The sequence below is a fragment of the Pseudochaenichthys georgianus genome, chromosome 16 (genome assembly GCF_902827115.2).
Source record: "Pseudochaenichthys georgianus chromosome 16, fPseGeo1.2, whole genome shotgun sequence".
NCBI lineage: Eukaryota > Metazoa > Chordata > Actinopteri > Perciformes > Channichthyidae > Pseudochaenichthys > Pseudochaenichthys georgianus.
This window is the reverse complement of record NC_047518.2, coordinates 40,456,365-40,479,755: the sequence shown is the minus strand read 5'-3', so window position 1 is coordinate 40,479,755 and position 23,391 is coordinate 40,456,365. Positions and strand designations below refer to the sequence as shown.

At 43.7% G+C, this 23,391-nt stretch overlaps 1 protein-coding gene across 1 annotated transcript in view; it reads left to right on the top strand.

Moving 5' to 3' along the window:
- ddr1 (discoidin domain receptor tyrosine kinase 1) overlaps window positions 1-23,391 on the top strand; it is a 61,672-nt gene that overhangs the window by 24,014 nt on the left and 14,267 nt on the right. Inside the window, exons 5-14 of the mRNA XM_071205970.1 lie at window positions 432-507; window positions 2,022-2,174; window positions 3,882-4,029; window positions 8,577-8,679; window positions 10,252-10,438; window positions 14,445-14,691; window positions 17,887-18,033; window positions 18,607-18,663; window positions 19,599-19,759; window positions 23,174-23,375. Of these exons, the coding sequence (XP_071062071.1) occupies window positions 432-507; window positions 2,022-2,174; window positions 3,882-4,029; window positions 8,577-8,679; window positions 10,252-10,438; window positions 14,445-14,691; window positions 17,887-18,033; window positions 18,607-18,663; window positions 19,599-19,759; window positions 23,174-23,375 (1,481 nt within the window). The remainder of the gene's footprint in view (window positions 1-431; window positions 508-2,021; window positions 2,175-3,881; window positions 4,030-8,576; window positions 8,680-10,251; window positions 10,439-14,444; window positions 14,692-17,886; window positions 18,034-18,606; window positions 18,664-19,598; window positions 19,760-23,173; window positions 23,376-23,391) is intronic.

Genomic DNA, 23,391 nt, shown 5'->3' with positions numbered 1-23,391 from the left:
TGAAGCTGACACCAGATCTTGTTATGAGGTTTAAAGAGCCAGTCATTTTCACTCCACTCCTTTCATCCTCTCTTCATGGGAAGCTTCCTGCCCTCTCTCTCTCTCTCTACTGCCTACTGTGCGCCTGTAGCTATAGCCAGGCTTTCTCTCTCTTTCAGACTGCGTTGCCCAATTTACAAGTCATCGTTTGGCTGCTCTTGAATCGATGTGTGTGTTGGTAGAAGCGGGCCGGACTGTTTGTGCTTTTGATTCTCAGTCGTGCCTCTGCGGCTGTCGGCTCTGATAGTTTTGATGTATTCAGTCTTGTTTTGGGTTCGTTTGCTTCTCTGAATGTGTGGGACTGGGAATCGGTGAACTTTCCAGTTTTTATTTCAACATTTGTTGGGGTTGTTTTCTTGCTCTAACTTTTAATAATGCTGTGTTTCTCGCAGGTTGAGTACTGGAGAGGGCGATGGAGCCTGGTGTCCTGCAGGATCTGTTTTCCCCAGTGCATCAGAGTACCTTCAGGTCAGATACTTTGCGCTTCTCTGATTGGAAAAGTTGGTAGAATTGGTACTAAAAGGGCACACGGAGAGTAGAGAGCTCCACAAAGGACCCTAAAGGTAATAGGTTCTTCCTTGACCCATGCTACACTCCTCCACCAAGATTCGGGTCAGTAGTTTTCCTCTAACCCTGCTGACAAACAAACCAGACCAAAACATAAGATTAGTGAAGTTTATAGTGTTTACCAGAACCTTTTGACATTTACTTTTACAGAATAACTATCATTATCATTTGTTAAATAATTACTAAGGAGAGGATATAGAAGGTCATTGATGATTTAATCCAACCAAGGCAATGCTTTGGAGATGTAATAACTTCATGGTGAGTTTGTGGGCTCTGTCTGCAGTGGAGTGAATTTTGAGGAATGTACTAAATATGAAGCTAACGCCAGAGGGTGATTAGCCTAGCATAGCATACAGATTTAACCTAGGCCCCTGGCTAGCTAGCAGCACGCTCCCAGCAGCTCTGTGTCTGAACTGATAACATTTTAAATTAAATAGCTAATCCCCCTCAGGATGTTTCTACCACTTGCTTTTAAAAATGAAACTTCTCCTACAGAAAAACAAAAAGGTGCATAATCTAATAGGGGACATATTAATAATAAAGTTGTTTATGGCACATACCGTACCACAGTAATTCTCCCTTTTGTACTAACCATTCTCCAGTCCGAGTTCCCTCTTCTTTAAAGCCCATTGGTAGCACTCACTTCCTGTTTGGCACATGGCTGCCAATGACCAAACAATAACATGACCTTATTAAACTAACACGGTTGGTTGTTTAATTGCATTTCACCAATAAAATCATTCATTAATAATAAAAGTGCAATAAAAGTCTTTTTATTTCATTATAGTGTACACAGTAATCGATGCCATTTACATTGTAATATCACAGTACACTCACTACACTCCCCCCTCCCTCCACCCGCAAAACCCAAAAATGCGTATCAAGATAACTTAAACAACGAGACATGAAAATAAAATTGCATTTGAGTCCATTTTTTATTAACAATGTAAATGATTACAGTATCTTTACCGTTATGACCAGACATGACTCTTTTTTAGCAGGTTGAATGCAGCTAGCATGCACGACCCACAATACCTCACCGAGGTTACAACAAACTACCTCTATTGTGAATCTGTTTGCCTGCAGGACGACATCAATAATACAACTTTAGAAACTAGAATGTCTATCCAACATTCACAAGTGTGACATACTGTATTCAGCTGTTCATATGTTTCCTCGATCTAATTCCTTTATCTGTATCAAATCAAGTTTTATTTATAGAGCACATTTATAAACGATTTTTGGTCGAGCTAAAGTGCTGTACATATAATAAAAATAGCCTACAGTAGAGACACTTTACAGCAAATAGTCCTTAGACCCTCCGTCCTTAGACCCTCTGTCCTTAGACCCTCACCGTTTGTTTGTGTCTTAGTGAGTGACTCGTGTTTTGATGATGTATTTCTTGTCTCCTGCAGGTCGACTTGCACAAACTGCACTTCCTGGCTCTGGTTGGTACCCAGGGTCGCCATGCCGACGGGCACGGGCAGGAGTTCGCCCGCAGTTATCGGCTCCGCTACTCCCGAGACGGAGTGAAATGGATCACCTGGAAGGACCGCTGGGGCCGCGAGGTTCGTCTTTATCTGTTCATTAAAACGGCGCGGCTTACTGTCACTGTCTCGGTGAACTCGATGAAGTACAGCGACATTCTGAATGCCAATGAATGAACTTTCAGGAAAATGAAGCGAGTTCTCCTTTATTGATGGGAAGCAGCTGCATGTCCTGTGGCTGTTTAATATCAATGTCATGTTAAACACAGAGGGCTGTGTAATTCATCTGTTTTAGATTTATCTATTATTTTTTGGCGAGTGCAGAAGTCTGTCACGGTGCCACAGAAACTGTGTCCTGTAACTTTTTCTGTTCAGGCAAGTTTTCAACGCTACGCAATGAATGTCTGACCTTGTGCGGATAAAGGCTTCTTACTGTGGGTGTTTCTCAATGTCGAGTACGCTTGCTTGGTAGCACATGTCTTCTGAGTCACTTGCTTCAGAAGCGAGGCAAGAATCCTTCCTGGCATTCGGAAAACGAAGAGTGGAACAGGCTAGCAAGTGTGCAGGTGTGCGTCATATGAGAGGCCCCGCCTTACATTTTCAGCCACAGATTTGGGGAAATTGGTCCGTGCGCAAAGCATTGTGGGGATTTTAAGACCGGAGTCTACACATGTGCAGCCTCGAAATGTCTCCAAACGAAGTACGCCGGGCTCGGTAGAATTCCAAGGATGCTGGACATTGGAACAGTACTTCGGCGGCACTCGATGACGTAGTATGTTATGAAATAGTAGCTCTGGAGCAGCTTTACTCGACATTGAGAAACACCCTGAGTTTGGACAATGTCCAATATTTTCTTTTGTGATAAGCTCGGCACTGTGTTCTGTTACAATACTACATGATAACATGGGGGATTTAATGTTTTTCTTTTATATCTCCAAGAGCGGATATTTCAGGGAAGAAATCATACCGTTGCAGGGGGTCCGCGGGGTCTTAAAAAGTATTAAAAGTTGATAAATCAATTTAGCGAAAAATTAAGGCTATTAAAAAGTATTAAACGCATTTTCCAAGGCATCACATTTTGTAGCTTGTTTTCTATAAGTATATAAATGGTCCAAAGAGGTTGTGTTCTACCGTCTGCCCGAATGTAATCATGGCGTAGGTGTGTAGTGTGATTCTGTGGAGTTTATTTCTGGCATCCCGTTGGGTTTGACGTCATCTGAACAGGACATCGCACGCTCACTGCTTGATAGCGCGAAGGCCCGTTTACGCCGGTTGCTAAGCAACATCGTTATGGGGAAATGCAAGTCTGCGTCCAAATGGTTGGAAGAGAAGGAGGAAGGACACTCAATACTGTATATAGTCAATGTGAGGTGAAGTGTGTCGCCAAGGTAACCGGTTAGAACTCCAGGTGGTGATGAGGTCTTAAAATGTATGGAAAGGGTCTTAAAAGGTTTTACATGTGACTTCAGGATTCCTGCTTAGACCCGGTGTTTGGTTTCCACTTTCATATTATTTCAGAACATTGCCAAGCAACAAACACTCTTGATTAAACGCAGATGTAAGTCTTGTGATGCCACTGCCAGAGGCTCACGCTCTTAAAGCAGTCCTAAAGCACACCCAAGTGTGTTAAAGATATAAGCCAGTTCATTTAAACTCTCCTTTGAAAGAGAGAATGAGAAGACACACACTGAACGAGAAGTCGGAGCCCTGAGGCGAGGGTAATTCAAGCCCACAGATAACAGAGGAGCGGTGTACAGTGAGATTACAGATCTGTTTCTCCCTCCCCAGGTGGTGACGGGGAATGAGAACACCTATGATGTTGTCCTTAAGGACCTGGGCCCCCCCATCGTGGCCCGCATGGTGCGCTTCTACCCCCTTGCTGACCGGGTCATGAGCGTCTGCCTCCGGGTGGAGCTCTACGGCTGTCTGTGGAACGGTGAGTGCTTGTCATCTTGCAATCTACTTATTATCTAAATAGTTATCACCGCAATAAACCGTATTTAATTTCGTCTTAAGGGTCTCCTATTATTCTGTTTTTCATCAATATATTATAGCTCTCAGATATATACAGAACATGTCTCTGAAGTGCTCCAAACCCCAAACAGATCATTGCAGCATTACCCATAATCCCCTCTGTTTCAGCCCTGTTTCCAAAGTGCTGATTCTCTGTCTGTTACTTCAGATGAAAATAAGGAGCCCCTCCCCACGCCCCTCTGAGAGACATTTGGTTACAAAGAACTCAATGGTGCTCTAGAGGAGATTCAGGTGATAAGGTGGGGGGGGGGGGGGTACCTTGATTGGCTAATGGTTACACAAGACAACACATCGTTATGACATCATCAAGTGGCCAAAATGTTGATGTAGAAGAGACATGAAAAAGTGGATTTTGCATAGTAGGTGACCTTTAAAGTGCAATATTTAATTTCATATTCTGTTCTTGTATCATATTCTATTTACATGTATATAGACTTCTTGCAGAATTTTTTATTTGTATTTTATTATATATGTCGCATTGTTGGAGGAGCTCAGGTCAGAAGAATTTCATTGCCATTTCTACACTGTAGCTTTGTGCTTATGATAATAAAACCTTTGAGTCTTGTGTGGAGACTGGAGAGAAATGAGAACACTCAAGAAAGCTGAAGTACCTGCGGGACATTTGCTTTTCTTCATCGTTGAATGCACTTAATCTTAATGTAAGTCGCTTTGAATAAAAGGGTCGGCTTAAAACGGCCCGATAAGGTTTTTTGGGGGTTTTCCCTTTCCTGTAATGTGTAGGTTTTAGTGCATGCAAATGGTCTGCAGAGGCTACAATCCCAAAGTATCCTCCAGAGGGAGTTTCTCTCCCACACATTTTGAGTGCCACTGTGCTTACTTTTGGTACACTTTGCTGAACATACCGTACGGACTATAAAGCGCACCTGCATATAAGCTACAGCAGCTAAATTGTCCGTCTGTCTTGCTCTCGTTCCGTCTCTCGGTTCCACTTTTACTTTGGCGCGCTACCTGTCTCACTCTTTTCCGGCCTCCAGCTTTTCCTGCTGGAGCCCGCCGCTTAAAGGTGGCGGGCGCGGACCGGTCATAGAGCCCATAGAGTTAAAGGTGGTTAATGTTACCTGTAAAATCCATAGATGTAGGAGGTTCCCTAGTGGCCGCTAGCTGTACAAACAAAATGGGGGGAAAAAGTCGCGGCTTATAGTCCGAAAAGTACGGTACTTCTTCATTTCTTCTTAAGTTTCTTTTTTAATCATTTACTTTGACTTTACTTTGATTTCATGACTGTCATATTTCTTCTTTTACTCAACAAAAGATCAGAGTTCATCTTCTACCACTGGTATATTCTTAGGCGCCTCGATACATTAGATCACATAAGTTGAATGTGACTGAATCCACTATCATCCTAGACTTACTGAGATAAGGGAGAAAAGGAGGATGTGTTCGATGGTAATGATTACGAGCGCATGTTTTCACCACACGTCACATGAGTTGACGTCTGGCATTCCATCAAGTTAACAGCCCCGCTGAGGGTCTTCCCGGGTAAAGAAGACACAGTGATAAATTGTGTTGCTTCACAAAGGACACAACACTGACTAGCTGAGTATTTATGAGGGGGGCTCACCTCCTCCCCTCCATCCACCTTCCTCCTGCTGCATCAGTCCGCCTGTAAATCAGGCTAAAACCCTCAGATCCCGCTCTGTGTCTTCCTGTGTTTATTGTTTTACATTCAATTTCGGACCTGCACTCTCTCACACATGCACTCTCTCACACATGCACTCTCTCACACATGCACTCTCTCACACATGCACTCTCTCACACCTGCACTCTCTCACACATGCACTCTCTCACACATGCACTCTCTCACACATGCACTCTCTCACACCTGCACTCTCTCACACATGCACTCTCTCACACATGCACTCTCTCACACATGCACTCTCTCACACATGCACTCTCTCACACATGCACTCTCTCACACATGCACTCTCTCACACATGCACTCTCTCACACATGCACTCTCTCACACATGCACTCTCTCACACATGCACTCTCTCACACATGCACTCTCTCACACATGCGAGAGCATAATCACATCCACAGACTGGTATGTGCAAACGGAGCATACTGCGCACACAGTGTAAATCCTGTGTGAGGCGTTGTTTATTATGGGTAGCAAAGCAGCGGGCTTTAGTGAGTGCTGCTGACGTCACCGCTGCTCTCGTGGAGCCGGCTGATTAGCTGTGTATCGGAGCGGGAGGCTTCAGTTTCACCCGTTAATGTTGGCTGGGACTCCGTGGGACCTCTCCGTTTGTTTTACTTCTTAAAAAAACATCTGCAGCAGTTGCCCGTGCCAGTGATGACGATTTACAGGTCTCCTATTATGCAAAATCCACTTCTTCATGTCTCTTCTACATCAACATGTGTCCCCTCTTCTTCATGTCTCTTCTACATCAACATGTGTCCCCTCTTCTTCATGTCTCTTCTACATCAACATGTGTCCCCTCTTCTTCGTGTCTCTTCTACATCAACATGTGTCCCCTCTTCTTCGTGTCTCTTCTACATCAACATGTGTCCCCTCTTCTTCACGTCTCTTCTACATCAACATGTGTCCCCTCTTCTTCACGTCTCTTCTACATCAACATGTGTCCCCTCTTCTTCATGTCTCTTCTACATCAACATGTGTCCCCTCTTCTCCATGTCTCTCTCTACATCAACATGTGTCCCCTCTTCTTCATGTCTCTTCTACATCAACATGTGTCCCCTCTTCTTCATGTCTCCTCTACATCAACATTTGTCCCCTCTTCTTCATGTCTCTTCTACATCAACATGTGTCCCCTCTTCTTCATGTCTCTTCTACATCAACATGTGTCCCCTCTTCTTCATGTCTCTTCTACATCAACACGTGTCCCCTCTTCTTCATGTCTCTTCTACATCAACACGTGTCCCCTCTTCTTCATGTCTCTTCTACATCAACATGTGTCCCCTCTTCTTCATGTCTCTTCTACATCAACATGTGTCCCCTCTTCTTCATGTCTCTTCTACATCAACATGTGTCCCTTCTTCTTCATGTCTCTTCTACATCAACATGTGTCCCCTCTTCTACATCAACATGTGTCCCCTCTTCTTCATGTCTCTTCTACATCAACATGTGTCCCCTCTTCTTCATGTCTCTTCTACATCAACATGTGTCCCCTCTTCTTCATGTCTCTTCTACATCAACATGTGTCCCCTCTTCTTCATGTCTCTTCTACATCAACATGTGTCCCCTCTTCTTCATGTCTCTTCTTCATCAACATGTGTCCCCTCTTCTTCATGTCTCTTCTACATCAACATGTGTCCCCTCTTCTTCATGTCTCTTCTACATCAACTTGTGTCCCCTCTTCTTCATGTCTCTTCTACATCAACATGTGTCCCCTCTTCTTCATGTCTCTTCTACATCAACTTGTGTCCCCTCTTCTTCATGTCTCTTCTGCATCAACATGTGTCCCCTCTTCTTCATGTCTCTTCTGCATCAACATGTGTCCCCTCTTCTTCATGTCTCTTCTACATCAACATGTGTCCCCTCTTCTCCATGTCTCTTCTACATCAACATGTGTCCCCTCTTCTTCATGTCTCTTCTACATCAACATGTGTCCCCTCTTCTTCATGTCTCTTCTACATCAACATGTGTCCCCTCTTCTTCATGTCTCTTCTACATCAACATGTGTCCCCTCTTCTTCATGTCTCTTCTGCATCAACATGTGTCCCCTCTTCTTCATGTCTCTTCTACATCAACATGTGTCCCCTCTTCTTCATGTCTCTTCTACATCAACATGTGTCCCCTCTTCTCCATGTCTCTTCTACATCAACATGTGTCCCCTCTTCTTCATGTCTCTTCTACATCAACATGTGTCCCCTCTTCTTCATGTCTCTTCTACATCAACATGTGTCCCCTCTGTGGAAAGAGACTCTGAAAGTCTCAGGAACAAAGATTCTCTCTCTTTTTGATCCATTTCTATAAAAACCTGTCTGAAAATGAGCTGATCAGATTTTGCCCACTTGATGATGTCATAACGATGTGTTGTCCTGTGTAACCATTAGCCAATCAGCAACAAGGTAACCCCCCCCCCCCTTATCACCTGAATCTCCTCCTAGAGCGCCATTGAGTTCTTTGTAACCAAATCTCTCTCAGAGGGGCTCCTTATTTTCATCTAACAGACAGAGAATCAGCACTTTGGAAACAGGGCTGAAACAGAGGGGATTATGGGTAATGCTGCAATGATCCGTTTGGTGTTTGGAGCCAAACACTTCAGAGACATGTTTTATATATCTGAGAGCTATAATACAGTTTTGAAAAACAGTATAATAGGGGACCTTTTAAAGTTGCTAACGATGCTAATGAAAAGCTTCAGTTGCAGCAGGTCTGTCTTTTTAAATATAAAACTAGAAGATCTGTTGTATTCCCAATAGCATGAATAATCTTGAAAATATGTCCATGTTTCTCTGCAGATGGGTTGAAGGCTTACACGGCTCCAGTGGGTCAAGTCATGCACCTCTCTGGCATGCCTGTCTATCTGAATGACTCCACCTATGATGGGAGCACTGAGCAAGGGTAAGATATTCAGCCTCTCACCATTTCATTTCTATGTATGAGACGGTATCTCATCTCCATACACTCCTAGAAATTGCTGCTTTTGGATATTGTTTGCATGGAAATGCGTGATGAAACAGATGCAGTCTCGAGTGAAAATTGCTTTTTTTTGTGTAAATATGATCAAAATAGTCACCAGGGGATCAGGGGAATACCAAACCCCCCTCTGCAGCACTCATCACATCTGTTAGCACTGAAGTGGGGGCTCAGCCAAATCCTTCCTTGAAAGTTTATTCTAGTGTCCGCCATAATCGAAAGGGAATGACATTATTTCTGTTAGTTGCTCAGGGATTTGAGGCGTGTTTCCTGGCCGTAATGTTTTGGCAGGGAGTGAAGGAGGGGTGAACTCTGAGTTGGTGGGGGTCCTGCACGAGCATGGCTGTGAGGGTAATGGGGCTGAAATGTTTTGCTAGCGAGTAAGCTAACACGTCTGATGTAATCCAGACTTATCTGTAGCAGATGTGTGGAGTTCGCAGTGTGTGAGCAGGTGTGTGCGGGCCTGCATGTGCACCTATGCATGCCTCTACATGAATACATGTGTAAATAGAAAGTGACAGCGGTCCACAGTGCAGCACTATTCCTACACAAAACTACACTCAGTAGGAGGTAACTCAGTGTGGTTTAGTTTACATCAGTGTAGGATGCTTGTTAGGGCCACTTGAGCACATATTTATATCTGGGAACAAATATTTATCTTGGCATGACAGATTACATAGTTGTTGAATACCATGTATAATTTGTATATTGATATAGGGGGGGACTATGTCCAAGTGCTATATTTTATTATTTACGACAGGTGTTGCTTTTTAACTTTGAACTTTATGCATTGAATAGACGGCGACTATAATCCGTTAGTTATGACCTTAAGCAAAAGTGGTCAAATTTAAGAATCAGGTTTATTGCCATGTAGGTTCACACATCCAGTATTAGCTTTGGTGAAGATGTATGCAACAATACACACTTTATAAGGATGTAAGTAGTAAGAGAGAGATAACAAATTGAACAATTTTGAAGAGAAAATAGAAGGGAAAAAAAGATCCAAGTAAAAAGAGGAAATATTTACAATGAACTTAGTATTTTCAAAACAGGTATTGTTATAGAGAAATGATAAAAATATTCATATTTAAAATACTGACTCTTCCTTGAGTCCAGATAGAACAATATTCCGTCATAATTACAGTCCGCATTGAGAAAAACCTACATTTACAGGAAGCTTACCTCGATACTGTGTGTGTGTGTGTGTGTGTGTGTGTGTGTGTGTGTGTGTGTGTGTGTGTGTGTGTGTGTGTGTGTGTGTGTGTGTGTGTGTGTGTGTGTGTGTGTGTGTGTGTGTGTGTGTGTGTGTGTGTGTGTGTGTGTGTGTGTGTGGTGTGTGTGTGTGTGTGTGTGTGTTGTGTGTGTGTGTGTGTGTGTGTGTGTGTGTGTGTGTGTGTGTGTGTGTGTGTGTGTGTGTGTGTGTGTGTGTGTGTGTGTGTGTGTGTGTGTGTGTGTGTGTGTGTGTGTGTGTGTGTGTGTGTGTGTGTGTGTGTGCAGGATGCAGTTCGGAGGCCTGGGTCAGCTGTGCGACGGCGTCCTGGGAGGAGACGACTTCATGCAGACTAAAGAGCTGAGGGTCTGGCCCGGGTACGACTACCTGGGCTGGAGCCGGGAAGCCCTCGGGCAAGGCAGCGTGGACATCGAGTTCGACTTTGAGAAACCACGCGTCTTCAACAACATGCAGGTAGGCAGTGAGAGTTTGTGTCATGCTTTGTTGTTTGTGTAAACACATGTGAGAGGGTTACGCAGGGCATTGTAACCCCACTGCAGTCTCCGACCGTGTGGAGCGGCCTGTAAATGAATCACCGTCGGAGATCTCATCCAGGATAACGTTTCCTGTCTGTGTCCTAAGATTTCTTTTTAAAGATATCCTCTAATATAAATTGCAAGGCAACTCAGTTTGTCCACGAATAACACATCATGCAGAATCTACAGACTCTCGTGTTCACAATCAGTCTCATCTAAACGCAATCTAAATTTGATCACGATGTCTTTGTGTTATGCAGGATATTGTTATCCCATTGGATTGTTTTGTCTGTGACATTGATCCAAAAACACTATCTCTGGCCTTGTAGTTAAGACACAAACTGTATCTTTTTAAAAATGAAAAACCACTGATTAATCTACAAGTAGCTTCGGCGGTGTTTACACGAGAACGAAACGGGTTGTATCTGCTACTTTTCTCTCGTGTATAGCCCGTTAGTTCACACGAGGCCGTAACGGAACCGCAACGGAACCGCGGAAACGGACCCCGCAAACGATAACGGGTCCCAAGGTGGAAAGATCTGCAAACGGAATGCTCTGGGGGGGCAAACGGCTCCATGTGTACGCCCATAGATATAAACACTAGATGACTCACCCACGCTGCTGGCCAATGGAGACCGACGTTGCCACATGGCGGCCATCTTGCCACAGGCAGCTCGCTCATTCATAACATTAAGTCTATGGTGCACTATTGAAATAACCGCTCAATTTTCAACCAATTTTCAAACGGTTTGTTTCGTTATAAACATCAAATATGTAGTTATGATACTGCATACTTATAATTATAATCATTAACTTGTTTTATTCAACATGACTTGTCTCCTGTATCATAGCCATGCTAATAACATTTGTAATAAACCAAACCGTTTGTAAATCAGTGAAGATTTCAGCGAGTTAAGAGTATTTTTGTGCAGATCACTCACCTTACAACAGCTGTAGCAGTAGTTGTTGACTGTGGTAAGATGGCCGCCGGTGAGCTACGCTGGTGACTCCCGCGACTCCCCCTTGAGCCATCTAGTGTTTGTTTGTTTATATATATGTATGTGTACGCCTCTATACGATCATTTCCTGATAACGATGAAGCCATAGCCCCGCCTCTCCCCACCTCTGCTGCTCACTGCTGTAGCATGGTCAGTAGCTACTACTGCTAGTGCTGCTGCTACTGAGCATGCTACAGATGTTACTGCAAAATATACAGCTCCTCTACCACAACCACCAGCAACAAGTGGACATGGAGGATTACATGAACTACATGTAGCTAAATCTACCGCGGGGCATAAACAGAAGGGCAACCATGCTTGGGGGTCTTCTTCTCTGCTTTTGGTGTATGTTGTGGCAGAAGTACAGCGCCACTTACAGGCCCGGCATATGTACTACAGCGTTTCCAGTGGTCTCGTGTGAACGGACATGTTAAATGAGCCGAATGCGTGTGAACAGAAGACTTTTTTGATAACGAATTCGGTCCGTTTGCGCTCCCATGTAAATGGGGTCTTAGTTGCATTGTATTCCTTTCTTTCCATTTGTACAACCTGCATCAAAACGGGGAACCATCCACTCGAAGTAAAACTAATCTCAGAGAACAAGAACTGTTCATAATGTAAACTTTTCTTGTTCCAGTCTTACACTTTCTCCTTTTCTTTGACCTCTGAGAGTAATAAGGTGCTGTGTAGATAAGATTGCCTCCCCCCTAGACGAGATGATTAGATTTTAGAGCAGCTTGATGCATAAATCTGCATATTAAAGAAGTGCGGCTGATTATATTGAACTTTATCAATGATAACCATGTGTTACGTGAAGACAAGTATGCAGACAAAGACCTTTTATAATGAATACCTTAATTTGGTTAAATAATTTAACTCGTAGAGGGAAACATGTTATTGAGTTTACGGCAGGATATTAGGCTGAGTTTCTTTCCGCATCTGATGAAACTCCTTTGCAATTCGCACAGCTCCACAGCCTCTCAGACGAACTCCAGCGCAGAGTTATGGGCTGCCATCTCGTAGGAAAGCAACACTCTGGCTGGAAAAGCTCTGCAGCCATTTAATTAGTTTTAATGTGCCATTGTTTACCATGGGACAGTGCGTCTGGGTGCCACCGCGTTGCATCACACTTTTGTCTGTGTGGCTTTTGGGGTTAGTTTGTGGAGCGACAGAGGGGGAATGATACATTGAAGCAACCCAGTTTGAGTTATAACTGTTGGATGCGAGTCGGAATGTCGGTTAGGGTGGGATTTGTCCTATACATATTAAACAGTCCCCTAGTCAGTGTCAGCGTGACATGTAATCTCTCAGTGGCTTTGGTTTTGACTGCGATCCAACATTTCTAAAATGTTTCCTCAGCTCTTTTTTTCTCTTCGCATATTCATTGTTATTCCAGTGTTTCTCAGTTACCTTTTGAAATGGTTCCCCGCGGTATTCCCTTATCCTGTGTTTCCTGCCTTTCCCCCTGTGGTTTCCCTCACTAGCCTCAGCTGACACACACCGTTATGCTGGCCTGGCAGAGCGGAAATGTCGGACACACGGGTCAAGTAAATACAGAGTGGGAACCTGAAGCTAATTCAGGCTTGACTTGTGTCTGTAGTTCCTAAACTTTCACCTAATCACGCTCCCAAAGGGAACCCTGCTCTCTGACCTTCTGTTGCGCGTGACTTACACTTCCTGCAGGACCTTTACCGGACCGGGCACCCTCTGATTTGCCTTTTGTGAAGATCAGGTTCTGTCCTCTGGGAATTGATGTAACTTTTCATTGTAAGTGAAAGCTGGGGGAAACCGAGAGATCAGAGGAAGCTCATAATGTACGTTAGATTTACGATGAAACAAGTGAAACATAACTAATGCAGCGCTATGTTCTCAAACGAAGCTTTGTGCAGGTCATTGAGCCGTTTCCCCTGAAGGCACGTTTATTTATATAGCCCCTTTCAGCACCAGGCAATTCAAGGTGCTTTACAAAAATGGAAGTCATTCAGACAAAGGCATTTAAAAACAGTAAAAGATAATAAAAGAAACATTAAAAGAAAAACAAAAAAGGAAAGACATTAAGAAAATGGCCTTTAAAATCAGTCATTAAAAAGAAAAGCTAATAAAATAAACATTAAAAGATAAAAGTTACAGTGCGGTCTAAGATATGATTAGTTCAATTATTTCGGTTCTTGTGTGTGTGTGTGTGTGTGTGTGTGTGTGTGTGTGTGTGTGTGCGCACATGTGGAGCAGATTAGAGTGGCTGGCCTTCTTGTAAGTGTGAGGTTAATAGCTAACCTGTCACCCTTTGCACTGAACAAACCTCCCACCCTCTCCTCCTTACCTTCCCGTCTCTGAGATCTACAGTGCTGAATTCTTGCTTGTTTAACTCCCTCCTCCATCTTCCTCCACGTCCCTCCCTCTCCTCCTCTTCCTCCTCCCTCCAGCCAGGATGACGCCTCGTACATCAGCTTTTATGGATTCCTCTCTCTTTGGCCTTTCTCTGCTTGTAGAGATGTATCGTCTGCTCTCCTCCATCGGTCTTCTGTCATCGTTTTCTTTTCCCCCTCCTGTGTCTAACTTGTATTCGTGCTCAGCTCTGAGTCGTGCCAAAGCAATTACGGTTGAAACGGGATGAAAATGTGTCATTAATTGTTGTGATTAATTTAATGTCTTTGTGTCTCCAGGAAGTATGAGTGATTAGAGCCCTATTTCCCATCAAAGTCAACTTTATTGTCAATCTTTCAGTTTGTGTTCAAAATACCGTTTCCAACCATCCCGAATACAAATACGTGTATCCTATATATATATATACACAATCAAAAGACACATTTATACATATGCACACATTAAATCACAACAATCGATACAAAATATATATACAAATATGCATCAGGGTCGAGTTAATTCAGGTGTGTAGATAACTAAAGGTCTAACTCTTCCTCTTTCCTCCTCATCTTCCTCCTCTAGGTGCACAGCAACAACCGCCACACTCAGGGCGTGCGAGTCTTCAGCAAAGTGGAGTGTCTCTTTAAGCCGAGCATCCTGCAGCCGTGGTCTGCGGCCCTCACGCTGCCCGTGCCCCTGGAGGATCTGAAGGACCCCTCCTCTCGACCCATCACCCTCCCGCTGGGCGGCCGGCCCGCTCAGATCCTCCTCTGCAAATTCTACTTCGCTGATCGATGGCTGCTCATCAGCGAGATATCCTTCCTCTCTGGTACGAAACACGATGAAGTGAAAAGTTTGTGTCAACCCTCCTGTCGTGTTCGTTTCTCCCCCTTTACCTTTGGTGTTGCTGGTCAAATGTGAACAGTCGCTCCTAACTGCTCTTACATTAACAGACGACACTCGTTTTGTGATTGATGAACATAATCCAGGGTTACACATTCATTTCCTGTGGAGGTTTTTTCTGATCGGGAACACCAGACTCTAGGACACATGTGTCAAACTCAAGGACCCTTGGTGGATTTAATTTCGGCCCGCAGTATAATTTCTAATTACTATTAGATCTGGCTCGCCGGTATATTGCACGCACACCTTCACTCCATCCTGAGGGTCTCCTCAGCTCAGAGCCTGAGCCCAAACATTGATGACCTTGCCCCCGAGATGAGATGCCAAGTATCTGAGCTAGCATCACAGAGCAGCACACTGAGTTCAATGGATGTTTCCTTCTGCACTTTCTCTCACGGCAACAGGGCATGTTTGGTTTGTTCTTTGAGGGGAATAGTTTTGTTGGAGCTGTTGTTGGCCTGTGGAGAAATGTACTCATAAGAAATGACTCTGCAGATAGAGCCATAAGAAATGACTCTGCAGATAGAGCCATAAGAAATGAATGCATCTGATTATTTAATGTTGTTTTTATAGGCAATCATTTCAGCTTTGTTAGTTCCAGGTTTAATATGTGCAATGAGTTCATTTCAATAAGTTCTGCTATAAACATTGAACCAGTCCGGCCCTCCACTAGTACCCTTTTTTAAATGTTGGCCCACGGTGTATTTGAGTTTGACAGCCCTGCTCGGTGTTACAAAGTTGACTAAACCACCCAATGAAAGTGGTGATCAGCATGTTATGTTCAAATGCCTAATGTGGAGGATATCGTGTGAAACAATCAAATGTAAAATACATTGTTTATGATGTGAATGAAGTGATCAGATTTGACTCAAACACGACAAGAAGGTTAAATGTGAGATTTGCGTTTCTGTTGTGTGGATGTTCTTTCTTTGGAGGTCACGTGGGTACAGTGGTTTCACATCTATCCAGCAGTCTGTACATGAGTGAAACGTGTGTCCTTGCCGTGTGCTTTGAATTGATTTAAGATATGAGAACTTCTTTTAAAGTCAAAGACCTTGCTCAGTACTGGCAGAGATTCAACACAAAACATCATTTAGTTGTGCCCTACAAAAAAACATTGAATTTGCCTACCGTGAACTGTTCCATTTGTTTGTATTGAAACACTCCCAATAAATGTGAAGTTAATCAGAATCAGAACGTGTAAAAAGGCCTGTTGTCTTCCCTATCCACCGGTTTACAGGCTGAAACAAACGGGCGGCAAACACAATGGGGGTTTGGGTGTCTTCTGGCAGAGCTCGAGTCCTCTATCTGATTGGGAGTCAGGCAGACGGAGCCTCTGCTCCTCCAAATTAGATTGTGCAGACTAATTAAACTGTCCTCTCCACTCACAAACTCACTCACTCAGTCAGTTTAGCGTGACAAGAATCCGCAAAGTGGTCAGTGATCACACCGCCCTCAGGTAGCCGAAATCAATTCACCCAGCAGCGGCCTGGCATGTCTCTGGACTCGAGTCAGACGAGACCTGTGGCTCCAGAAAGAATGGACACACAGTGCTCCTATAAACATATGAGCAACTTAAAAAAGACTGAGATGTTTCACTGTGCCATTCGTTGCACCTTTTTGTTCCCGTCTGGTATGGGTATTTATTGCCTGGGTGATGATTTTAACAAGTCCCATCTGTTTGCCAAGGCTTTCGGCCCCTAATCGATCGGTTGTTTTGTCGGTCTGACTTTTGTTTTGTTACGTTTGTTTTTTTGCCCTACTACTTGTAAAGCGACCTTGGGTCCCTTGAAAGGCGCTATACAAATCAAAGCTATTATTATTAATATAGAGTCGACACCACCAACACCTCCACCTCTCTGCAGTCTCATGGTCTTTGATGGGACAGAGCTGACATCGTGATTGTGTCCTCTGGTATCGGACTGTTGTCGATGTTTAGCAGCGACTCGCCATCAAGCAGGCAGGTGTTGCTTTTAACCCTTAGATGCACGAGTGACTGGCGTGTACACTCTTCCAGACGTGGGTCAAAAGGGACCCCGATTAGAAGAATGTGTTTTTATGCCATTTGTCATTTTGGTTAAGAAAAATCACTTGTATAATATTACTAATATTTAGTATTATATTTTGGTTCACACGAGCCATTTGTGACCCACTTATGGAAGCTTGGGGTAGTAATACAAAAACTACAATTTCTTAAAATGTATAACGTTTAAATTTAAAATGTGAATGGCACGATATCCAAAACATGTTTTTTGAGGAATAGCTGGAATATGAAATGATAAAAAAGATACTTCAAGAAAACCACCTCACGGGTCAAAGAAGACCCACTTATGAACTGTGATATGAAGTTAGTTGTTTTCTCTCCTCTGGCCCAAAACAAAGTCCGTTCACTGGACACATGGGGGAAGAACTCCAACCTGTTACACGCCGTATTAACTTTTGTGACACATAAACAAAACGGAAAACGTAATCAGACGTTGACATGCTGTCCCCGAGACATTAGTGAAAAAGGCACAACCAAATGAAATGTCACTTATTTCACATATCGCAAAACAATGCAATTTCCATAATTAAATGTGTTGTGTTAATGGGATTTGATCATTACATGACATACGTTCAGTACTGTGGCCATGTTGGGGTGAAGCGCCTCGCCCAGGGACACAACGACATGCTGACTGCAGTGGGACTCAAACTTGTCCCCCCCTGATTCGAAGTCCAGCGCTCTATCCACTGAGCCACAGCCGCTGATCATAAATTGAAACTTCCATAATCCGTTTTTGATAATTTTCAAAAGCTCCACACAACAGACACGAGTGTTTCCCCCCCGCTGTGCAAAGAGTTTGCACACGTGCATCTTATGGGCCTGTCTTATTGGATGTCATTTCAGTATAAAGCCTGTGTTTGCCTATTGTCAATCATTCAGATTTGTCAATAAGAATTGCATCAAGTCACAAACAACAACATGAACATAATCTGGTGTTTGTCTGGAAACACAACCACTGTTTCCTAACATCCGGGACAACAGGACGGTGTGTTGGTCCAGATGAAAACCTCCTGAACCCATAAAACATTATTGATTTTCATTAAACCGCTCTTCCTCCCCCTCCTCCTCCTTTTCCAGAGCCATTTGACAAAGATGTCACAGAGACGGATTCATTTCCTCCGATTCTTCCCAAGACTCCTTCCACCAGCTCCTCTGCTCCACCTCTGAACCTCACCTCCTCCTCTCCCACGTCCAACTCCTCCAACTCCACCTCTGATGCATCTGGTGAGTCCTGCTTCTGCTCCACCCATCTTCCTTCTCTTCACTCTCTCTCGTTCCACCAACCCTTCTCTCTCAGTTGTCTCCCTTTTCATCACCCACCACACTGCTTCATCTGTATTCAGCCTGCCCCCCTGCTTCTCTAATTCTCCTGATCCCCCCCTCATCACCTCCACTCTCGGTGCCCGTCACTTTCTCAGCAGTCGTGATGAGTGTGAGCATGTCGCCATGTATCTAAGCTTTGAGTGTAAAGCAGAGCCAAAGGCAGGCGGTGCCAAAGGAGCCCGTGTTGGACGCGCTCTGAAATCCTTTGGCCCGGAGCCAGACATTTGCTGAACCTTATTCAACACCGGATGCTTATCTTAAAAAGTTCATTAAACTTAAAGTGCAGGAGGAATCTGGTCTTAAAGTAAAGGTCAAATATTTTATTCTGTCTGACCGCTTAAAAGTTGGCATACACTTTTTTAATTTACATAACGAAATGAGCCAGAATCCTGCCATCTCCTCATCACTTTCTTCTGAGTCTTCACTTCTTCTCTTCTCACACATTCCTCCTTTGTCCATCCCTCGCTCCTCCAGAACCCCTTCCCACCAACTCCTTCATGACGAACACCACCGGTAACTGGACGCTGTCAGGTGAGAGAGCATAAAAGAACTCAAATCAGACAAAGACGGATGAACCCAGCGCCAACGCTCTGGCCCTCCTCCAGCGTCCTAAACGGTCCCACAGAGTATGAAGCTTAGGAGGAGGGGCTCCAGGCTTTGGCGCTCCGCTCTGTCCCGTGGGTTTGAAGATATACAGCTGTAGGAAAAACACTAACAGAGCTATAGTGCATTATATGTAATGTACAATAACAACTTGGCTTCCTGCGGTCTCTCAATATGCATGTTGTTTTTCGAGGGAACTGGCTCTGTGGTACATAGCTAAACAATGACATGGTTTTCGCTGGAGTGCTTGCTGCTTTGTCCTTGTGACTGGCTTTGGTTGAGCGGCTTTGTTTGGATTTATTTATTGCCCGCATGGTGTTGAACTGACAAAAGAGAAGGGGAGAAAGCGGTTGTTTCCTGTTGTGGTGTGTGTTGTCTTGTAAGTGTGTGCTTGCAGGTGTATATGTGTGTGTACACATGAAGCGTGTGTTTTTTGTAACTGTGCTCCTCGTCCCAAACAGTCACTTACTGTTAAAGTGGTTTTGGTTTAGTTCATCCCTCACCCAAACAACATGCCACGTTGACCTTTTGTGGGAGAAAAAATAACTCGATGACACTGATTAATATTTAACTCTGAAGCTGAAGCCGTTCACATTCTGTTCTCAAAGCGGCGTGCAACGAGAAGCCCTGTGGTATGAGCGGGCAGACTGGATTCAACCTCGCACACAAAATCCTCATAAGATGTTTAATTAGTGTGTGTGTGTCCCAACAGTGCATCAACACACCAAAGAATAGACAGTGTAGCATAGTAATGTCCACACATCACATCAAACCTACTAATAACTTCAGGTTGGAGACCATCAGCCGGACACTCATAGAAACAGCTAACATTTCTGCCTCTATTTTTGCTCCTCAATATGCAGAATTTGGTGGCAACACTCCCAGGGCGGGACTTCCTGTAGCCAAAGATGACAGCAGTAATACAGCTATTTTGATTGGCTGCCTGGTGGGCATCATCCTCCTGCTATTGGCCGTGATCGCTGTCATTCTGTGGAGGCAGTACTGGAAAAAGATCCTGGGCAAGGTGAGTCGAGAGAGGTCACATGCAAGTGGTGAAGGACAACCACTAAAACAAACTCTCCGTCTATGTCAGTGCTGCAGAAGGTTTACACATCTCCTGTCGTAGACTAAAAAGCCACCTGTTTCCACTGAACCTTGGCTATTAAAGTCTAAAAAGGGTAAATATGTTGTAGTATATCAAATGCTCTGGCTTACTTAAAGCTAATGTACACTCAGGGTTCCTGCTGCTTCGCTTTGGATGAAAGCTAAAACAATTTAACGACCACTTAGCTTTTTGAAAATGAAAGCCAAGTGCCGTTGTAAATATGCAAATTAGTGCATGATCATCACATTTTTAGCAAGTTTTAGAGCTCGGGCTTGCTTCTTTAATTAAAAAGGTGTCGACGAAACCGCACAGGATGCACTGCATTTAGATTCCGGCCTTAAGTCGAGGCTTCATTCGGTGGCAATTGCGCGGTGAACGTGAGGTTTTACGAAACCAATCTAACCCTGATGGTGTCGTTCTTCAAAAGCCATTTCATTGTGCAGTCCTCATTTACTTTATAATGACGAGTTAAAAACCGTTTCTATTGCAACAGTAAGTAGGAGTTAGTGTTTAGCTGTAGCTGTAATTAGAGATGGGTGGTGCAGAGACAGATCTGTCTAGACGGTTCTGAGCTCGAACCCGCTGGCAGGCGTTTGAAGTCTTGTCTCACTGTTTTCACCCACAGTCCAAAAGCAGGCAGGTTAAGTGACTGATGCCCGTAGAATTGAATGTGAGAGTTGGAGCCATTTGTACTTTAATAGGATTATTGTAGTTTGATTATTTTTCTCATGTTTAAGATTTATATATGAATACCCCATTATTCAGATTCAAGGCTTTATTGTCACTAGCTACAGTGTAGATATGAAAAACAGTTGTGCAAGAGAATGTTTTGAGATGTGGAAGTAAATACAAATAAAATAGAAAAAGTGCATGAAGAGTTTTGAAGTGGTTATTTACTTTGGTTTAGTATGAACGTGAACGAGAGTCAGTGTTTTTAATTGTAGATGGGACTAAAACTCCTCCACAGTGAGTGTGATCAGCTGTCAGCCATGTGATGACCTGCCGCATGTCAACTGGGCTCAGCCTCCCATGACTTTGTAAAGGATAAGTGATTACAGATAATGGATGAATGTAACGAGCAGTGGCGAACCGTGTCTATCACTGGACCTACTGTGGACACACACACCCCCCGCTGCCCCCCCCCCCCTCTGAAAGAATACGCCCATTGGCTACACATCAATATATGATTGGTTGATCAAACTGTCAGTCCAAACGTGCGCTCTCATTCAGTGCAACGGCCAGGGCATTCGATCAAGGATGTGGAATACCTTGGTTGAAGGACTACCCAGAGACCCAGAACAAGATCTGATTGGTTGCTTTCTTTTCTAACACAAAACCACTGAAATGCGTAGTGCAAGGTCCGAGAAGGAGAAACAAATAAACGAAACACTGTAATATTACAGACCAACAACACAGATATGATTCTCATTTATTCATTTTATTTATATAATTAAATCGATTTTGTGTTTGTTTTATCTGAGTGTTCCAGGGTATTCTCTGAATACCCTGAAGGCCCCGACGGTTCGCCTCTGGTAACGAGCAATATTCATCATGCAGTCGGGGTTTCAGTAGATAAACTTCTGCAACACTGAGATAGTTAACACCCTGGTTCATTGGAGGTAAATGAAGTTCACAGCATCTCGTTACTTTTCCACAAACATGGTCTGGGTAATCCATAGTCCTTTCTGTCAACAGCTTTCACTTTAATTATTTCCCACAGAATAAATAACCCTAAGTGAGAAAATGTTTCTTGTGTGATTAGGCCCCTTTTTTAACCGATAGAGTGATTGATGGCAGGCTTATTTATTTATTCATTTATTTAACAGGGACGGTGCACATTAATGAACATTTCTGTAAACGTGCCAGAGTTAGCCAAGAGGCTTTTTCATCTGTAGTCCCTGGACAGATTTTAAAAGTCAACCTAAAACACATTTCATTTTAAACAAGTAAATACAATACATTTAAAACAAGTGACAGTCATTACTGGGATACTTAAATATCTGAGATGATAACCGCAGACTGCCTCTCGATCTCCATCTGGATGTGTTGTGGGAATCTTTCATACATTCACTTCAAATTGTTTAAAGATTAAAGGCTTTTCGGTCACCTGCTTTAGGGATTTAAATGATGCACTAAAACTCAGCTGCCAGTTTATTAAATACAGGTAGGAACAACTAATGCAGTTTAATACAATAATCCTACATTAATGAAGGTTATGTTTTGTTTAACTCATTTAAAAGTAGATGAAAAGGACTCCACCCCTCTGTACTTCACATTGTATCCTTCATGAATGAGGGGATTATTGCCAGTTTGGATACGTTTGAACTCCCTGCACCTGGGTGTTTTGATCCTGCTTATTGTATTTACTTCAGAGCGGCAATGACTAGTCAATCGAAAGAAAGTTTTCAGCCTCTTAAACTTGGATATTTCTTGTCTTTTTACGTGTTATATATCATATTAAAGTAAATATATGTTGGTGTAAGACTGACCTAACAAGACTTGAGAAGAAAGAACTGGCATGGACATGTATCACTTATATTTGGCATATGATAAACCAATCGATTAATCGAGAAAATAATCGAGATAAATTGTTAATGAAGATCTTAAAAATAACATGAGTATCATACAAGTTTTTTGAAGTTCAAGTAATTTGAATGTGAAAATGTCCAAAGAAATGCTGTTTTCAGCCTCTTACACTTTGATATATTTCTTGTCTTTTTTACATCATATACAAGGCAATAACTTGTGGTGTTAGGCAGGGGCAGACTGGGACTACAAATCAGCCGGGACTCTCGACCGCAAGTAAATACCGCTAGTAAATTATCAACAGGGGGTGGGGTGATAGTGACTTATCCGACCGACCGGCCCCACTCGGTACCGCAACTAAATACCGCTAATAAATTATCAAGGGGGGGTGTGGGGTGATAGTGACTTATCCGACCGGCCCCACTCGGTACCGCAACTAAAATACCGCTAATAAATTATCAACAGGGGGTGGGGTGATAGTGACTTATCCGACCGGCCCCACTCGGTACCGCAACTAAATACCGCTAGTAAATTATCAACAGGGGGTGGGGTGATAGTGACTTATCCGACCGGCCCCACTCGGTACCGCAACTAAACACCGCTAATAAATTATCGGGGGGGGTGCTTGTGGCTTATCCGACCGGCCTACTTCAGTACCGGCCCATCGGGGTTCAGGTGTTAGTCTGACATATCAAGGCTTAAGAAAAAACACTGGCATGGACATTTTTCACTTATAGTTGGCCTATGATAAACCAATCGATTAATCGGGAGTTAAATGGTTAATGAAGATCTTAACCCCCCCCCCAGGCGCAGGGCAGTCTCGCCGGTGACGAGCTTCGGGTCCACCTGTCGGTGCCCTCGGACAACGTGGGGATCAACAAACACACAGCTACTCCAGCCGCTACCAGCGCATACACACCTTCCCCGACGACCGAGACCACGAGGCGGAGGGAGAATACCAGGAAGCCCAGCGCCCTGCTGCGGCCGCGAGACTACAGGGAGAGCACAGGTGAGAGAGAGGACAC